At 36.3% G+C, this 21163-nt stretch overlaps 1 protein-coding gene across 3 annotated transcripts in view; it reads left to right on the top strand.

Annotated features, from left to right (window-relative positions):
• Positions 1 to 21163, top strand: part of SLIT2 (slit guidance ligand 2) — a 379714-nt gene that overhangs the window by 321294 nt on the left and 37257 nt on the right. For all 3 annotated transcript variants that reach the window (XM_059923271.1, XM_059923270.1, XM_059923272.1), the window contains 3 exons: positions 14335 to 14459; positions 14594 to 14691; positions 15946 to 16085. In XM_059923271.1, the coding sequence (XP_059779254.1) occupies positions 14335 to 14459; positions 14594 to 14691; positions 15946 to 16085 (363 nt within the window). The remainder of the gene's footprint in view (positions 1 to 14334; positions 14460 to 14593; positions 14692 to 15945; positions 16086 to 21163) is intronic.

The following is a 21163-nucleotide window of genomic DNA, read 5'->3' as shown; positions in this document are numbered from 1 at the left end:
TCTCACTGCAGTGGCTTCTCTTGTTGTGGAGCACGGGCTCTAGGTGCGCAGGCTTCAGTAGTTGTGGCACGTGGGCTCAGTAGTTGTGGCTCGCGGGCTCTAGAGCGCAGGCTCAGTAGTTGTGGCACACGGGCTTAGTCGCTCTGCAGCATGTGGGATCTCCCCGGACCAGGGCTTGAACCTGTGTCCCCTGCATTGGCAGGTGGATTCTTAACCACTGTGCTACCAGGGAAGTGCCCACATTAATTTGTTAAATGTTCCCAGAAGACCAGTGAATACAAACATACATACATACATGCATAAATGTCTGTTTAACTCAAGATTTGTCTAATTGATTTGACCTTTTCTTCATTAATAGTATCTTTTGTTCTTAGTATAGCATGAATGGAAATATGCTTTGGTCTGGATCAGTGGAGCCTGATAGACCGTTCTGCAGTGATAGAAATGTTCCATACCTGTGCTATCCAATATGGTAGCCACTAGCCACGTGTGGTTGTTGAAATGTAGCTAAGGCAACTGCGGAAATGATTTTTTAAATTGTATTTAAATTTAAACTTCAATAGTCATATGTAGCTGGTGGCTGCCATATTGCATAGTGCTGGTGCTACAGGGCTCAGATGAAGAAATCCTGTCAGAGAGTGGCTGTGAAAGGTTTCTTACAAGAGTGTCTAAGCCAGTTGTTTGGATAAGCAGGCAAGTGTGAGGACCTGAGCTACAGGTGGGTGGAACTGCAGGAGCCCAGCTGTGATGTAGGAAAATGCTAGAACTGTGACAGTTTATTTAATATTCACTGACTCATCAAATTAACAAATCACACATGTTTCAAGGTACATCCTAAACTACATGGCAGACAGCATAGGTGTAGGCCAGTTGGCAAGAAGTGTAGACATTCAGAACTCAACAAATTTAGTGTAATTGCACTTAGCAAACTTTAAGATTTACTCAGTTCTTCTATAACAGCATAATTTTAGAGAGATAGCAAACATTGAAACTCATAATGTTCTTTGCCAGCATTTCTCGATATTTGTCAGAATATTGTGAACCACTCTCATATTCTTTGCTAGAAATATTTACTCATAATAAATGGATTGGTAAAGGCAAAGTATTCTAATCCATTCATTAAAATAATTAACTCTGCGAAATCTACTGAGTACTGTGGTTTTGAGTTTACATGCTTTATGAGCTTGAAAGCAGTAAAATTACACTTCTTTAAATATTTTATAATTTGAGTTTTTTATATTTTAATTTAACTTTTGTGCCAGTTTTAATGTGTTTTATTTATTTATGAAAATCATACAAGTACATACTCCTAATATTAAAGTTTGTAAATATGTAATTTCAAATTACAGCAGGAAGATGAATATTCTTTATTTGAAAACATGTTTATGTAGCTATATTTAAATATAACTTAAATATTTTCTCTGCTAGAAAAGACAATAATATTATTTTGAATAATTAATTCTTTCAATACAATTTTTATCTTACATTTTTCAGAGTATTTTCTTTGTAGTATAATCTCATAGTTTCAGTGCACAACAGAAATAAATGAACTGAATGAAATAGATTATCAGAGCATATTTAATTAATACCCAGATTAGGGCATTCTTGAATGGGAAGCAGATGGTCGTGACTTGTTGTTATAACCCAGATGTCCTGTCTTCATCTTTTAAATATCAGATGATATTAGAATGCTCAAGCAGAAAATGAAGGGTTTTGCCCTCTCCAGGTTTTCATTGAAAATGTCAGCATGGAATGTAGAATATAGTTAAATTCTAATATTTCCTTTATTGCTCTTGGTTCAGGAAGCTTTAGCTATGCAGGCTACTAAATTGTTCACTTTTAATTTTACAGACATTTATTAAACACTTAAGTGTGCTAAGGAGTGAACAGTCTAAAGGAAACAAGTGGTATATTGCCTCTTTCATTCAACAAATATTATGTGAGTTCCTGTTATGCACCAGGCACAGCTCCAAGGTATTAAGAATACAATAATAAATAGGACAGAAAAACCCCTGCCTTTATGGAGCTTATATTCTACTGATAGATACATTTAAATGGATAATTGCAAAACGATATGGAAGTTTGGTGATAGAAATATATATACAATATTAATAATGTATATCCAAACCAAACAATTGTGGAATTGTAACCAATACCACCAGGTCCATCAGGGCATCAGGAGACTCTTGTAGTGAGTCAAGTGGAACTGAGAATGGAGCACGAGTCGGGGAAAGCAGCCCCAGTGGTCAGGTGTCTGGTAGCCAGGAACCCAATGAAGAGGCAGGGGTATGGTGCGCAACATACCTCATTAGTTATCTGTAAAGATCAGCTAAGGGGTCGGGAAACCTGGGACCTTTTCATATCCCAGAATGATCAACATTCCACCACCACATGGTTGATCTCTTCTGCTATTTTTATAGGTGAAGAATCCTCTAGATTTTGGAATTTCTGGGAAAAATTCCACATCTCTCAGTAATAACATTGTAATATTGTCAGTTTTTTTTTTCCCAGTGAGATCAACATTTCCTTTCGGGGGGTGTTCTTGACAAGTTCAAGGTCTTTTGTTTTTTTTTCCTCAAAATTATTAGTTAATATTGTCCTTAATCATTTAATTAAAGTATGAAGGTGATTAAATAATTTAACCTAAAGTAATGAAAACTTTACTAGTTACATCTGTTTTGAAATAGTATTTAAAACTTGGTCAAATCCTTTTTACATTTTCAGATTTAGTATCACTAGCACATAGTTATAAATTTGAAATAACCTTAGCTTTGGGGGGTTATGATTTGCTCGCTGACTAAAGAAAATATTCAGGTTTCTACATAGTTATTTGCCAAAAGCATCATCTTTAAAAAACAAACAAGGGCTGTTTTTCATTATACTTTTTAAAAAATTTAAAACACTGGGAAATTTTTAACAGACATTTATTTTAATAGGTGATTAGAATCAATGATTTGTATTCCGTTCTTAAATATCATACATCTATATCATCTCTGATACAATAATTCCATAAAGTAATTATTGCTCTTTTTCTTTTAAGTGTGCTTCAAGAAGTTTATTTACTGGCTTAAGATCATATGCATGTGTAGCAAATGGCCAAGCCAGGGAATCACAGAGGTGTAATACCCATCTTTGTGTTTTTGTTTAACCATTTATAAAATGCAAATTTGTAGGATTTTAACCCCCTATCATCTAGGGACCATCTCTACCCCTCCGTTGAAACTATAGGGATACCAGTGACTTCCCTCTTGCCCATTTCAATAGCTTCTTTTTAGCTTCTTTATTTGCCCTCTTTTCATCTTAGACAGTGGTGGCCACTGCTCCCTCTTGTACATTCCCGTTGCCTCTTCATTCCTTTGCTGACATCTCTTTCTTACCCACTCTTTAATATTGACATATGTGGGGTTCTCTCCTTAGCCCTGTTAATTTAATTGATTTCGGTCCTGTGGCTTCAAGTGTCTAGCCATGACTTTTCTTATGAACTTCAGATTCATATTTCCATTCACCTAGTGAATTCCTCCCCCTTGCTGGCTTGCAGAAACTTAAAAAACATATTCCAAAATATGCCTTCCCATTTTCCACATTCTCTTGCAAGTGTGTCCTGTAGTTGATCCATAGATGTCTCTGTTACTGAACTACTAGTTAGTTATGCCCAATATCAAATATCCCCCTATGTTTTTTCTGAGTCGTCTTTGATCTACGTCTGACTTTATACAAGGGCAGTACTAGAAGGTTCTACTATTGACTCATGTGTCCAAGGGACACCAGAATGAAGGCAGACTCTGGGATATAGTTAGAAATTTGTGTTTGGAGCTTTTAGTCATAAGTCAAAGTGAGATACAATTCTCAGTGGGTGGCAATATTAGTGTCAGGTGCATAGCTAGTGATTTGAGTCAAGTAAGCAAGTCTGCCTACAAGCTTTAATGGATTTGCGGTCCAGCAGTTCTTCCATCAAAGTTAAAGTAACTGACAAAGACAAATTGTTAACCAAACTTTCTGCTCGTTTTCCCTTTGAATTATTAAGCTAAACACAACTCCACTCCATATAGCTGATGCTAGAGAACTCTCTTAAGTCCAGACCTAATCTTAAATCAATCTAGATATCCTAGACTGGCCTTCATTTCAGTGACATTAGTAAACATTTGTATTCAGGAAGCTAAATTTGTTTTCTCCTCTGCGGCATCTTTCTCCTCTATGGCATACATCTTCGGAGGGCTAATGTGTTGGCAATAATTTAACACTTCTTGGAACTGGCTTTTGGAAGAAAGAAAGTTTGAAGATTGGTGAAGTTGTATCAGCAATCAAGTTGTAGTTCCTTGCCAAGCGTCAATGCAAGAACAAAAAGAACCTCTCCTTCTTAATTGTGTGCTGTTATTTCTCGTGGTTGTCCACGCCAGATTTACAAATCACAGTTGCGGTCCTTGAAAACATAAAACCATTCACTCTAGGTGTCGTTACCCAATGGGAAATTATCTCTCGGTGCCCATTTCCACTCTCCCTTGTTTTAGTTAATAATGGCCCCTACAGTTTTTCCAAATTTCCAAAGCTCCTGGCATAGACCGAAGGTACTCAGTGAACTTGCGATGAATGAATAAACAGCAAGCTCTAATTTGCCTTTGTGCTAAAATTTGAACAAACATACAGAGGAAGACTTACTCTCTTTTCTCCTTTTAAGTAAACCACTTATGTCCCTCCCAGCCCCTGCCTTCTTTGGATATCTAGGCTTTAAAGAGTGTCAGAACTTTCTGTGGCTTCTGTGCTTGTTCTCACTATGTTCTGTGCTGAGAATTCATTAGCATCTCATTTAAAGCTTAAAGCAACCCACTGAGATGACTGCCATTACTCTCCTAATTCCATACAGTTAAGTAACACATCTAGATCACTAACTTGGCCTGGTTGACTTCTGATTCTCTTCCTAAGATTACTATGCATTATGATAAGAGCTTGTCTATTTCTTGTTCCTGGACGTCTTCTTTTCATCTGAGACCAGTCAAGTGTGCAAGATTCTATGTGTTGGTTTGCTCTTAGAGAACTATGCTAACCCTTCTACCATTTTGTTTTGACTTTAGCATATCCCTTTGGCTCTATTATCTCCTTGTTATAGAAACAGATTAAAGATGTGATTACCCTTGAATAAGAACTTTGCAAGAAAGGGTCTCAGAGAAGTTGTCCCGGATGGAAAATGAAGCACAAATTGAAGGCAAAGACAAGATAGAAGGTAGACTTAGAAGAGAAGCAAAATATGGGTGGGAAGATGAATGAGAGAAGAGAACCAGATACAAAAGATATAGTTCCAAGGGGTTAGAATATAAAAATAAATGAATTTAGATAAACCAAGTGGATGTAAAAATCACATTATAAGAAGAACATTTAGTTAGGTGGAATTATAATCTAAATAAAATAGGAAAAGGAATCATACCATTTTAAGACATTTGGACATATCAGAGGATGCTGCTATTTGGAATTTCTATAATTCATAGACATCTTTTGAATTACCTTTCACTCAAACTCAAGTGCTAGAAATAAGAAATTATCTTTGAAGAATTGATTTTAAAAGAGGGATTTGAAAAAAGGAGAAGCAAATAGAATGGTAGCTATAGGAGTCAACTTTACCAAGCTGAAGAAATTAGAATTCAATATTTTATATATTCCTCAACCTGATGCCACCAGAACAGTTTGTGGGTTTAGGAAATTATCAGAAGAAGCCTGTGCACATGAGAAAGCTTGTTATTTTGATTCTTGTAGCTAAACTGGATATGTACGGGAGAGCAACAATCTCCCTTCATATACCCATAAGAAATCGCAGATACTGAAAATAGTTGAGCAGACGTGCTATATTAAAAATGAAACTTGGTCCTGGAAAAAAAGTGGAGAAATTAGATAGTGCTTATTAATCAAATATGGTTCAGTGGATATTTATTCAATAAATCTTGACTGTGCTAAAAACTGGACAGAGGCTACTTCAGCCTGGCAATTTCATTATCTGCATACTCTATTAAAATAATTCTTCAAAACATACCCAGTTTTTTTTCTAAAACAATCTCTAGCTTCTTATCTAAATAATCAAACATAATTTTTGAAAAATGTCACATTCCACAGAATAAACTTAGAAACTGCCAACCCTGAACCCCTCCATTCAAACTACAGCCTTTTGAGGTTGAAAGCACAGAAATAGACTAAAAGGCAGTTTTCCTCAAGGTCTTGGGAAGTAGCCAGATGAATGTTTACAGTCCTTGCATTTGCTGACGTGCTGTTTTGCTGGCGTACATTCTTAGCTGCTTCACCCTATGCCTTTGTTCTAAGAGCCTTCTTTCTTCTAGCCTTGCTCAGGAATCCATTACCATTTAGATATTTCCTTTCCTAGTGCTGATTCTAATTGTGATCATTTTAGCAAACACAAAGCCATTTATTGTGGGGTATGACATTAATTTAACATACTGCTCTAATTAACTGCTGCATTTACTTCCCCAGTGTACTGAATAGCTAAATTTATTTGATAAATACATTGGAGGAGGGTGAGAAATTACATTTCTACATGGCTCACTTCAGTATTAATCCCAGCAATTTCCCAACTGTAATTTGATACAACAACTTCATTCATTTTTCTGGTACCAAGAAAAAGCAGAGGAGATACAGGCAAGGCCTCCCCTAGTGATTGAGGTGTCACTGGGAGCAAACACCAACCCTTCCCATTAATAGTCATCCCCAGAACTGTCATTTATTTCCAAATAGTTGAAAAAGAAACAGGAATCTCTATGTAAACATATTTCAGGGTTTTTGTTCATAGAAAAACTGAACAGTATAGAACGCTGTCCTTTTTTGGATTGTACTCCAAAACCATTATATGAATATGTATCTCCTAGGGTAAGGGAATATTTAGGTATGAAGAGTTTTAATGGCCACCACGTTACTTCACATTTTCTTTCCTATATGAGTTTCTGTAAGTAGACCAACAGCTTACTGTTGGTCTCTAATCTGTAGAAAAATTTGATTAAAGGAAGTTTATATTAGCAGAAGTCATACAGCTTTTTGGGTGGAGGTACCTTGAAGCTTAGAGCAGTGGTAGAAGAGTAGGGACAGGGGAGGGATGCTATACAGCTGCCTCAGATAACCTTGCTGGAAATTATGTGTGGTGAGACATACACTTAGAATTATCACTGCTAATTCCAGTGAGGATAAAGAAATACAGAGAGATTGACGGTGAAAGCAAAAATATAATTAATGTTTATGTTATAAAATATTTGTATTTTACATATAAAAGTATCACTCTGACAGAGTGTACTCATCAGACAGTTGCCAAAAGGCAGTCTAGTGAGCTCTCACAAACAGTGCAAAAAGTAGCATCAATGGAACATAATTTTATTGAGGATGGTACACTATCTACATTTTTAGCCACTTATGGAACAAATATGTGTGGCCAAAGGAATGTATCTTTAACTGAATCTGCATTTAATCTAGACCTTTCATGGATTATGACATTTTTTTAATGTGTATCCCAAAAGATGAGATTGCAAGTAGAGACCGCTTCAGCAGTATTTTCTTCTCGGCGAGGAAGACACAGAAATCTCACTCATCTTGTGCCTGTGCTAATGTGCTAGCAAACTGAACTGAAGGGACATGAGGGAGGATATAATGAAGGTTTCATTTTTGGTTTCTTGTCCTAAGCATAAAAGTGGCAGTGTTTTGTATCTCCTGTATGAAAATAACAGTACTGGACTAATATTATCAGGGCAGGTGCATACTACTGCATTTTTATTTGCACTGAAAATTTTCTTTTTTTTTTCTTTTTTTCATTTATTTGTTTTATTTTTTTTAACATCTTCATTGGAGTATAATTGCTTTACAATGGTGAGTTAGTTTCTGCTTTATAACAAAGTGAATCAGTTATATATACATATATCCCCACATCTCCTCCCCCTTGCGTCTGCCTCCCACCCTCCCTATCCCACCCCGCTAGGTGGTCACAAAGCACCGAGCTGATCTCCCTGTGCTATGTGGCTGCTTCTCACTAGCTATCTGTTTTACATTTGGTAGTGCATATATGTCCATGCTACTCTCTCACTTCACCCCAGCTTACCCTTCCCCTTCCCATGTCCTCAAGTCCATTCTCTACATCTGCATCTTTATTCTTGTCCTGCCCCATGGTTCTTCAGAACCCCCTTTTTTTTTTTTAAGATTCCATATCTATGTGTTAGCATACGGTATTTGCTTTTATCTTTCTGACTTACTTCACTCTGTATGACAGTCTCTATGTCCGTCCACCTCACTACAAAGAACTCAATTTTGTTTCATTTTATGGCTGAGTAATATTCCATTGTATATATGTGCCACATCTTCTTTATCCATTCATCTGTCGATGGACACTTAGGTTGCTTCCATGACCTGGCTATTGTAAATAGGGCTGCAATGAACATTTTGGTACATGACTCTTTTTGAATTATGGTTTTCTCAGGATATAAGCCCAGTGGTGAGATTGCTGGGTCATATGGTAGTTCTATTTTTAGTTTTTTAAGGAACCTCCATACTGTTCTCCATAGTGGCTGTATCAATTTACATTCCCACCAACAGTGCAAGAGGGTTCCCTTTTCTCCACACCCTCTCCAGCATTTATTGTTTGTAGATTTTTTGATGATGCTCATTCTGACTGGTATGAGGTGATACCTCATTGTAGTTTTGATTTGCATTTCTCTGATGATTAGTGATGTTGAGCATCCTTTCATGTGTTCGTTGGTAATGTGTATATCTTCATTGGAGAAATGTCTATTTAGGTCTTCTGCCCGTTTTTGGATTGGGTTGTTTGTTTTTTTTTGATATTGAGCTGCTTGTAAATTTTGGAGATTAATCCTTTGTCAGTTGCTTCATTTGCAAATATTTTCTCCCATTCTGAGGGTTGTCCTTTTGTCTTGTTTATGTTTTCCTTTGCTGTGCAAAAGCTTTTAAGTTTCATTAGGTCCCATTTGTTTATTTTTGTTTTTATTTCCATTTCTCTAGGAGATGGGTCAAAAAGGATCTTGCTGTGATTTATGTCATAGAGCGTTCTGCCTATGTTTTCCTCTAAGAGTTTAACAGTGTCTGGCCTTACATTTAGGTATTTCATCCATTTTGAGTTTATTTTTGTGTATGGTGTTAGGAGTGTTCTAATTTCATTCTTTTACATGTAGCTGTCCCATTTTCCCAGCACCACTTACTGAAGAGGCTGTCTTTTCTCCATTGTATATTCTTGCCTCCTTTATCAAAGATAAGGTGGCCATATGTGTGTGGGTTTATCTCTGGGCTTTCTATCCTGTTCCATTGATCTATATTTCTGTTTTTCTGTCAGTACCATACTGTCTTGATTACTGTAGCTTTGTAGTATAGCCTGAAGTCAGGGAGCCTGATTCCTCTAGCTCCATTTTTCTTTCTCAAGATTGCTTTGGCTATTCGGGTCTTTTGTGTTTCCATGCAAATTGTGAAATTTTTTGTTCTAGTTCTGTAAAAAATGCCATTGGTAGTTTGATAGGTATTGCATTGAATCTGTAAATTGCTTTGGATAGTATAGTCATCTTCACAATGTTGATTCTTCCAATCCAAGAGCATGGTGTATCTCTCCATCTGTTTGTATCATCTTTAACTTCTTTCATCAGTGTCTTATAGTTTTCTGCATACAGGTCTTTTGTCCCCTTAGGTAGGTTTATTCCTAGGTATCTTATTCTTCTTGTGGCAATGGTAAATGGGAGTGTTTCCTTAATTTCTCTTTCAGATTTTTCATCATTAGTGTATAGGAAAGCAAGATATTTCTGTGCATTAATGTTGTATCCTGCTACTTTACCAAATTCATTCATTAGCTCTAGTAGTTTTCTGGTAACATCTTTAGGATTCTCTATGTATAGTATTATGGCATCTGCAAACTGTGACAGTTTTACTTCTTCTTTTCTGATTTGGATTCCTTTTATTTCTTTTTCTTCTCTGATTACTGTGGCTAAAACTTCCAAAACTGTGTTGAATAATAGTGGTGAGAGTGGGCAACCTTGTCTTGTTCCTGATCTTAGAGGAAATGGTTTCAGTTTTTCACCATTGAGAACTATGTTGGCTGTGGGTTTGTCGTATATGGCCTTTATTATGTTGAGGTAACTTCCCTCTATGCCTACTTTCTGGAGGGTTTTTATCATAAATGGGTGTTGAATATGTCAAAAGTTTTTTCTGCATCTATTAAGATGATCATATTTTTTTTTCCTTCAATTTGTTAATATGGTGTATCACATTGATTGATTTGTGTATATTGAAGAATCTTGCATTCCTGGGATAAACCCCAATTGATCATGGTGTATGATCCTTTTAATGTGCTGTTGGATTCTGTTTGCTAGTATTTTGTTGAGGAGTTTTGCATCACTGTTAATCAGTAATATTGCCCTGTAGTTTTCTTTCTTTGTGACAACTTTGTCTGGTTTTGGTATCAAGGTGATGGTGGCCTTGTAGAATGAGTTTTGGAGTGTTCCTCCCTCTGCTATATTTTGGAAGAGTTTGAGAAGGGTAGGTGTTAGCTCTTCTCTAAATGTTTGATAGAATTCTCCTTTGAAGCCATCTGGTCCTGAGCTTTTGTTTGTTGAAAGATTGTTAATCACAGTCTCAATTTCAGTGCTTGTGATTGGTCTGTTTATATTTTCTATTTCTTCCTGGTTCAGTCTCGGAAGGTTGTGTTTTTCTAAGAATTTGTCCATTTCTTCCAGGTTGTCCATTTTATTGGCATATAGTTGCTTGCAGTAATCTCTCATGATCCTTTATATCTCTGCAGTGTCAGTTGTTACTTCTCCTTTTTCATCTGTAATTCTATTGATTTGAGTTTTCTCCCTTTTCTTCTTGATGAGACTGGCTAATGGTTTATCAATTTTGTTTATCTTCTCAAAGAACCAGCGTTTAGTTTTATTGATCTTTGCTATCATTTCCTTCATTTCTTTTTCATTTATTTCTGATCTGATCTTTATGATTTCTTTCCTTCTGCTAACTCTGGGGTTTTTTTGTTCTTCTTTCTCTAATTGCTTTAGGGGTAAGGTTAGGTTGTTTATTTGAGATGTGTCTTGTTTCTTGAGGTAGGATTGTATTGCTATAAACTTCCCTCGTAGAACTGCTTTTGCTGCATCCCATAGGTTTTGCATCGTGCTGTTTTCATTGTCATTTGTTTCTAGGTATTTTTTGATTTCCTCTTTGATTTCTTCAGTGATCTCTTGGTTATTTAGTAGGGAATTGTTTAGCCTCCATGTGTGTGTATTTTTTACATATTTTTTTCCTGTAATTGATATCTAGTCTCATAGCATTGTGGTTGGAACAGATACTTGATACGATTTCAATTTTCTTAAATTTATCGGGGCTTGATTTGTGACCCAAGATATGATCTATCATGGAGAATGTTCCATGAGCACTTGAGAAGAAAGTGTATTCTGTTTTTCTTGGATGGAATGTCCTATAAATTTCAATTAAACCTATCTGTCTATTGTGTCATTTAAAGCTTGTGTTTCCTTATTCATTTTCATTTTGTATGATCTGTCCATTGGTGTAAGTGAGGTGTTAAAGTCCCCCACTATTACTGTGTTACTGTTGATTTCCTGTTTTATAGCTGTTAGCATTTGCCTTAAATATTGAGGTGCTCCTATGTTGGGTGCATATATATTTACAATTGTTATATCTTATTCTTGGATTGATCCCTTGATCATTATGTAGTGTCCTTCTTTGTCTCCTGTAATAGTCTTTATTTTAAAATCTATTTTGTCTGATATGAGAATTGTTACTCCAGCTTTCTTTTGATTTCCATTTGCATGGAATATCTTTTTCTATCCCCTCACTTTCAGTCTATACGTGTCCCTAGGTCTGAAGTGGGTCTCTTGTAGACAGCCTATATACGGGTCTTGTTTTTGTATCCATTCAGCCAGTCTATGTCTTTTGGTTGGAGCATTTAATCCATTTACATTTAAGGTAGTTATAGATATGTATGTTCCTATTACCATTTTCTTAATTGTTTTGGGTTTGTTATTGTAGGTCTTTTTCTTCTCTTCTGTTACCTGTCTAGAGAAGTTCCTTTAGCATTTGTTGTAAAGCTGGTTTGGTGGTGCTGAATTCTCTTAACTTTTGCTTGTCTGTAAAGGTTTTAATTTCTCCGTTGAATCTGAATGAGAGCCTTGCTGGTACAGTGTAATCTTGGTTGTACGTTTTTCCCTTTCATCACTTTAAATATGTCCTGCCATACCCTTCTGGCTTGCAGAGTTTCTGCTGAAAGGTCAGCTGTTAACCTTGTGTGGATTCACTTGTATGTTATTTGTTGCTTTTCCCTTGCTGCTTTTAATATTTTTTCTTTGTATTTAATTTTTAATAGCTTGATTAATATGTGTCTTGGTGTGTTTCTCCTTGGATTTATCCTGTACGGGACTCTCTGCACTTCCTGGACTTGACTGAGTATTTCCTTTCCCATATTAGGGAAGTTTTTAAGTATAATCTCTTCAAATATTTTGTCAGTCCCTTTCTTTTTCTATTCTTCTTCTGGGACCCCTATAATTCAAATGTTGGTGTTTTTAATGTTGTCCCAGATGTCTCTGAGACTGTCCTCAATTCTTTTCATTCTTTTTTCTTTATTCTGCTCTGTGGTAGTTATTTCCCCTATTTTATCTTCCAGGTCAGTTTTCTGTTCTTCTGCCTCAGTTATTCTGCCATTTATTCCTTCTAGAGAATTTTTAATTTCATTTATTGTGTTGTTCATCATTGTTTGCTTTTTAGTTCTTCTCGATCCTTGTTATATGTTTCTTGTGTTTTTTCCTTCTATTTCCATGATTTTGGATCATCTTTACTATCATTACTCTGAATTCTTTTTCAGGTAGACTGCCTATTTCCCCTTCATTTGTTTGGTCTGTTGGGTTTTAACCTTGCTCTTTCATCTGCTGTGTGTTTCTCTATCTTCTTATTTTGCTTAACTTACTTGGTTTGGGGGTCTCCTTTTTGCAGGGTGCAGATTCGTAGTTCCCATTGTTTTTGGTGTCTGCCCCCCAGTGGCTAAGGTTGGTTCAGTGGATTGTGTAGGCTTCCTGGTGGAGGGGACTGGTGCCTGTGTTCTGGTGGATGAGGCTGGATCTTGTCTTTCTGGTGGGCAGGACTGCATCCGGTGTTGTGTTTTGGGGTATCTGTGACCTTATTATTATTTTAGGCAGCCTCTCTGCTAATGGGTGGGGTTGTGTCCCTGTCTTGCTAGTTGTTTGGCATAGGGTGTCCAGCACTGTAGCTTGCTGGTCATTGAGTGGAACTGGGTCTTACCATTGAGATGGAGATCTCTGGGAGAGCTTTCGCCATTTGATATTACATGGAGCCGGGAGGTCTCTGGTGGACCAGTGTCCTGAACTTGGCTCTCCCACCTCAGAGGCACAAGGCTGACACCCGCCCGGAGCACCAAGACCCTGTCAGCCACATGGCTCAGAAGATAAGGGAGAAAAAAGGATGGAAGGAAGGAAGAAGTTATTAAAATAAAAAATGAAAAAATTATTAAAAATAAAAAAAATTAAAAGTAATAAAAAAAAAGAAAGAAAGAAAGAAGAGAGCAACCAAACCAAATAACAAATCCACCAGTGGTAACGAGCACTATAAACTATACTAAAAAATAAAACGGACAGACAGAACACTAGGACAAATGGTAAAAACAAAGCTATACAGACTTAATCACACAAAGAAGCATACACATACACACTCACAAAAAGTAAAAAGGAAGAAAATATATATATCTTTTGGGAAGTCTGAGGTCTTCTGCCAGCGTTCAGTAGGTTGTGTAGGAGTTGTTCCACATGTAGATGTATTTCTGATGTATTTGTGGGGAGGAAGGTGAGCTCCACATCTTACTCCTCCGCCATCTTGAAGGTCTCCTGAATTTCTACTTATTCAAAACCTTGCCCACCCATCCCCCAGCGCACACACCCGCAGACCTCTTTGGGATCCATGGCTTTCCATACCAGCCACCTGAGTTAAGTTGCAGGCACTGGCCATGGAAAGCATCCACATATGCTAGTCAGCTAATGAGGGGACTGACCGTGTGACGCTGGCATCACTAATGTCAGATCTTAACTACCTAAGCTCACAACTCAGAGCCCTACTCTGACATCAGAGAGTTTCACTATTCACTCCCAATGAGATGGCCTTCTGTTGCGTTCTTAAAGATAATTATGATGATGCTGATTTCTGGTTTTGTCATGGAAGAGAAACACATATAGATATGTGACCAATAATAATTTTATACAAAATTTACTGTTACATTAAGGCATTGAAATAATTTTAAGTGAACCGAAAATAGAAAGCATCCACTTCTCATATTTTTCAATCGATTTTTAGGTCCTGTAGATGTCAATATTCTAGCTAAATGTAATCCCTGCTTATCGAATCCATGTAAAAATGATGGCACCTGTAACAATGATCCAGTTGACTTTTATCGCTGCACCTGTCCATATGGTTTCAAGGTAAGTAGAAGCTGTCGTGGGAACCAAGATCTGAAAATGTAGCTTTCCTCGGTGGGTCTTTATTATTCTGTTGTGCTTTTTCTATGTGCTGAGAACTACTTTATTTACACTCAACTTGACCATTCCTTGTCCAGGGGCAGGACTGTGATGTTCCAATTCATGCATGCATCAGTAACCCATGTAAACATGGAGGAACTTGCCACTTAAAAGAAGGAGAAAAAGATGGCTTCTGGTAGGTTATTGGTCTGTGATCTTCTGTGTCTGAAGTATTGGAGCAAGAATAAGCAAAGATGCATTTTTCCTTTTTAAATCCAAGGGCTTTATTTTAAAAAGAATACCAGAAATTCTGTTCATAAGGAAAATATGTTTTAGTCCCTTGCAGAGGTATTTCAATATAAAAACAAATTGAGACATTACAGTATTCTCAACTCAGGATGCTACAAAGCCAAGCAATTTAAAAACACTCACATGCGTACATTGGGACTAATCAAGTCAGATTAGGTCAAGACAAATTAGTGGCTCTGTTATGCTAATTAATAGTCAAATAGTCCCCTACTGCAAGGCATATATCCATCTGTTGTTTTGTGTGTTGCTTTAACAGACTGTGTGTAATGATAAGATGTGGGTCCCACTGAAACAGAAAAGTAATGACTCATTTCCAAGCCACAATATGTGTAGACAAACATGCTGTGAACATTTTTAACGGGAGTTATTTAATCATACAGTTACTTCAGATCTACTTCATGAATTATGAAACAGAGTTCTTATAATGAAAACTAATAACTTCATGTAAGAATGCTAATCTACTACTAAAGCTTGTTAGAAATACCACTTTTTATAATACATATACTTCATTTCTGCATTCTGTTATGAAGTTGTCTCTTTTTCATCAAGCCTTTACTCAAAGATTATTCTGATGCCTAGCAAGATGAAAGGTACAATGTATTATGCCAGTGAAAAATTGTATTTGTTGAGAGTTAAAGAGAATATTCATATTTTATAATTGCAAGGAAGACAAAGTTTTATTTTCAGATTTCTTTTTTGCTTTGAGACATCAAGAACATTACACATAGGATAGTAAGTATAATTTTTAAAAAATCAGAATCATTCCTCCTCATTTATGAGCAAAGAAGCATGAATTATTTTATTAGAACACAGCTAGAGATTAAGATATCTAGGGCTGTAGAGTAAACTTTGCTCATTTTTTAGACCTGCACATGTATTGAATTTATTGACTTATAGGACCATGGGGCCATTTGCCATCTTGCAGCCAGCATAAATTTTCTTTCTCAAATTGTTTCTGATTTGGGGGATATTACCTTAAATTGATGCTTACAACATGTCATTTAAAAGCATTTTAAAAATCAGTTTCTGGTCGTTAAAAGCTCTGTAATTGATGAGTGTACTTAGTTTTTTTCAATATTTAGACCATATGGTTTGAAAATGTAGGAAGGTGTCTTTTGTCTTTTCTTCCCCTGGCATTCAGGTGTATTTGTGCTGATGGATTTGAAGGAGAAAATTGTGAAATCAATGTTGATGACTGTGAAGATAATGACTGTGAAAATAACTCTACATGCGTCGATGGAATTAATAACTACACATGCCTTTGCCCACCTGAGTACACAGGTAGGAAGACTAGGAAATGCTATGCCATCAATCTGTGTATCTGTTTGAAAGCACCACTGACACTATGCTGCATGTGTTTAGTAGACCATTGTATTATTCAATAACTGATAGGTGTTTTGGAAATTAGGTGTAATGTAATAACAGACGGAGTTAAAGATGGTTTCAGCCAACCAAATAAAAGTCCTGGGGAGCTCAGTTGGAACATAAGCATCCATCATAAAGTAATACTTTCCAGCACAAAAGAAGTTATCATACTGCAGCTTTTGGTCCCACAACTGAATGACATTTTCATGCAAAGCACTTTTCCTATGCAGACCAACCCACCAATACATATGTGAAAAGGGAGCATTTCTTTACATAGGCAAAAAATAACCAAGCATTTGAGATTCTTCGTGTCCATACTTGTTTATTCATCAGTGAGTGTTTGCATGTAGCAACTCATGTCCTTCAAAATAAATCGCAATTAGGAAGATATTGATCACTTTGGATAATCTTTATCAGACCATTCTCCCCCCACCCCACCTTTTTTTTCTATCTTGATACAAAATGTCAGGAGTAAAGGTGGTAAATCTCATGAGACTATCCAAACTGCTAAACTTCTGCCCTGGATAAACCAATTTGCTATAAAGTCAACATCAAGTTCACAACTTACTTATTATGTCAGAATATCTATTTTGATCGACTTTTGTGGCTATGAATAAGAAACTTCATAGTTACATTCTCATTTCTTAATAAACCATTTAGTTTTAAAATTGGTAGAGAAAAGGAGAATGTTACGTATTTTATTTGTAAGAAAAAATGAAGAAGTAGATTCTGTCACTCTATTCAAAGTTACCATTTTCATTTGGCTGGGTATTTTTCATTAATTGTATTTATTTCCATATACATAGCTAAGAATATCAGAGGGTAAAATAGCTACTTGGATGACTGAGGTTAACATCTCTAGACATGAAAAATGGAAGCACATCTGTATGATTAATTTTCCCAGGGATTTGTTAGAAAAGCACTGAAATTTAAGCTTTTATGGAATACTCAAACTTTGCATTTTAAGAGGTACTTTCTTGATGGGAAGATGCTAAATAGAATAATGAGTTTTTGTTTTGATATCCCGGGTCTGTTTGAGAGATTCTGCAGCTGCCTTTTCTATGGTATGATTTTTTTTTTCACACCAGTGAAGTACCTGATGCCATACGAAGTAATATACTAAGTTTCCAGTAGAAATGTTAACATGTATCACCAGTTACTCTATTATATATATATATAGAGCACTTGGACTCCTTAGTGGCCAGAATTTGAATTATTTATTATTTTGCATTAATTAAGGATAGCAAGTATGTCTAATATGCACCCATTCTAACATAGCTAGGAAGAGTTTAGGTGTTATGTAGCTTTGACATTCACACGAGTTTTACTTGTGTCACACCTCAGATACATGCCATTAGCCTGAGTGCACAGATTCTCGAGCCCTTGGAGCTACCCCGAGAATCTGAGTTTTTCTGGATGGGCTAATTTAGACTTACACAAGCAGCCCAATGCTTGCACCAAAATCTGTAATGTCAGAGACCTCTTTAAACTAACCTACTCTGACCAGGACAAATTGGATCCGAGTATTTCCAGCACAGTTTGGTTAGCCAATGTGTTCCTGAGCACAGAAACCAGGAATTTTTCTATATCCCCTTACCAATGAAAACCTAGACCTGACAGCACTGCTGTATTCAGATTCTTAATACCTTTTCCATGATAATTTACATAAAGTGGCAGTCTCTTCTGAGTTGGTTTCGTTGGGTCCGCCTTTGGCTTTAGATTTGCTCTACTTTATTCCTTATCCATTTCTTTGAATCTTTGTTTTACCTTCTCTCCCTTTGTTTTCCAAGCTCCCTTCCTATACCTGATCTTCTTAAGCACATGTTTTCTGCATCCTAAAGTGATTCAGTTCAGTGCAACTTCCTCTGAAAAGTATGACGAAGCTTCATTTCCCTGTGTCAGATATCTTTCTTTGAAACACATCCAAAAAACTCCAAAGCTTATTAGCACAACCACTTATGAGCCAAAACGTGGCATCTATAAAAGCTATCATGTGGGAGCCTGCCATGACTATTTGTCAAGAGCCGTTTGGTGCTCAACAAGAATTGAGACTTCTGGTTTTTTCAGTCATATCTATTGCAGGTATCAGTTTGCCTTAATTCAGGCTAAGGATAAACATTGCACTCTACAGAAAGTTCATAGCATACAAAACATGAAGATACTGTCACTATAACTTTGGGTTGGGTTTTGTGGGAAGTGAAGAGTTTTGCGAATTGACATTAGAGCAGATACCTAAACCAGACATATTTGTAAATCATCTATTAGCTGTAGCATTTTTGTCCATATGTGAAATGAGCTCATTTACAACATATCAAACAACCATCTGCAGATTTTGAAATCAGTGGCACATAAATGGCCTTTAATTATAGGAGGGTATAAATTGTACTCCAGAGCTTTATATCCTGCTTCATCCAAGTCTGCAGTTAGGGAGGCATTTTCTTATATCGTGGCTGTATTGTTTTTGATTTAAGTTTGGAATCTGATTAATGAGCATGAGATCTTGGAACAGAACCCCTACTGTGCTCAGGGAATATAATAATGTTGTCATTGTTTAAAAATCATTCAAGTTACAAGTTGCTTTTCTGTTTGGAGATTTTTTTTTTACTCTGTATCTCTGAGGCATTCAGTGAGAAAATGAACTCTTTAGTAAGAACAAATAAGACTTCATAGGAAAAACTTGTAAATTACTATGGTGAAAGTTTTTACATTTGGCACCCATGTTAAGAATCGGAATGGATATGATATGTTAATAGAGAAAATTCAAAGATCTGAAAGCAGTCTGACAGAGAGGTCATGATGTGATTGGCAGGCTGTAAAACATGGCTACACGTGTTCAAAATAAAATGAACCACTGTTGGGAAATTTATTAAATTTATTTAAGCCCATGTAACCAGAACTTCACAGTAAATAGTTATTGATTTATTAGAGGACAAAACTCTGTCCTTTCCTGCTTCAGGGATTGACAACATAAATTTCAAGGGTCAGTACTGTTTTTCTGTTATGTAAATGTTACTATCCCCTCCCCTTCCAAGTCATCCAAACTGTTATTTTCTACCTAATTCAATCCATCAACTGTCCTATGTATAACATATGACTGTTGATTGCTAGTATTCTTCAGACAAGATTAATTTTTGAGAAGTTTAATTCACTATGATTCTAAATTAAAATCACTATGCTAAGGATTAATAAGACACTGAAATTGCTAAACAAATAATTAAAAAATCCACTCCAGAGTTTTAATAGTAGCTTGAGAGATTGTGTTTTTGGTGATGGTTGGTCATTCTTTTAAAATCATTATTATATCCTTTCTAAAAATAAGGCATTTCTTGAAAGTAAAGTTTTAAAAAATTCCTCAAATTGCACTAGCCCAAAACTTATAAAAGTGAACATTGTAAATATGGCACCCCTGCGATGTTGAAAAACTTGACACCTTTTCTTAAGCTCTGGTATGAATTCAGGTATTGCATTGAAAAATGTGGTTTTGCATGTTTCCTAAGAGCCAGAACCCTGGATCTGCTGTGTCAAGACTGTGTTTCTTAATTAACCCTCTTCTCACAGGACCACATACAAAGACGATACAAACTTGATCACATTTTAACCATGGGGTATTGCTTAACGGGATGGCATACATTCAGTAAATGAAAGTTTCCATACAAGTTGGGTGTGTAAAGGCTTAGAATGTATTTTGCGGAAAAAAATTCAGAACATTTTGATTTTTCCATTTTGTACCATTATCTCTTTGTTTTCCAAATCTCCAATGCCCACACACAAACCATTATGTGCACATCTTACAAAGTAAAGCCGCCTGTTGTTAAATCACTGGTTTAGCCACAGATCTCTTGCTGCCTGTGATGGCGTCTGCCTTTTGCCTCATTTTCTCCTTGTTTGTGCGTTTGGCCCGGCTGTAGGTAAGAAATCTAAGCCTTGCTTCAGTTTGCTCTCTCACCCTGGGCTTCTCTGTTGTTAATGCTGTGCTTTGGCTTCCTGTGCTCCGCTGTGTACTGCAATGTAAAACGTCTTTTGTCTCTTCTGTCTTTGTTGCTGCCAGCTGCTAATCTGAATGAGGTGGAAAAAGGTTAGTTGCCTTTTAAGTCTATTATTTTATTTTAGTTTCCCTCTTTCTTTCAAAGCTACATAGATTTCATGGTGTGTACATGGTAAAAGGAATGTTGACAAAAATGAAATCTGAGATCAATATGTCAAATCAGTCATTCAGATCCTTGATATGTAGATAGCTATGCCAAACAGTATAAAGAGGGTATCTGAAATGCACTTTACCAACTTCTGGAAGACTGTGAAAGAAATTCTCTGAGTGGGCAGAAGAAGTGGCTAAAAATAAAGACTAACGCTCTCCAGTTTCTACTTGTCTGTATGCTTTTCCTTTTTTAAAGATATCCCAAACATGTATTATTTTTATCATGAAAAACGTAAGTCATTTAGTACAGTACATAGGCTGTAGCTAGAAAAAATTTTAAATAGTGAGAATTTTCCCATAACTTTAAATTAATATCTTTAGTAATTTGAAACATGAAAAATATTAAAAGATATATACATTTATTAAAACATTTTATAAGATAAAAATTACAAAGCCCAGGAGGTTGATTTATAAAATGACATTGTCAAACTCACAGAGTGTCATGAGTACTAGGCAGTGTTTTTAAAGCATAAAAAGAGCCATATGCAAAAAAAAAAAAAGAGCCATAGCTAATCATTGACACTTTATGGTCTGCATGGCTTTCCAAATACATCAGGGCCCAGGAAAGGAAGTCCTGTGGTGCTCAGGGTGATTGGCATGTCTGGGGAATCATCATGAAATCTTTGTTAAGTTTTTATCTTAAAGATTCGGAATTATACCTAATAACATTGTATTTTCACTCAGCTTAACCAAGAGTCTTTAAGTGCCAAGTACAGGCACAGCATCCTAAAAGGGTGCTTGTCTTGACAGTTGCAGTTGTATGTAAGGCATTAGCAGTATGATTATAGGGCTCACGTGG

Source organism: Balaenoptera ricei, chromosome 5 (genome assembly GCF_028023285.1).
Source record: "Balaenoptera ricei isolate mBalRic1 chromosome 5, mBalRic1.hap2, whole genome shotgun sequence".
Lineage (NCBI taxonomy): Eukaryota > Metazoa > Chordata > Mammalia > Artiodactyla > Balaenopteridae > Balaenoptera > Balaenoptera ricei.
This window is presented reverse-complemented; position numbering and strand designations above follow the sequence as displayed.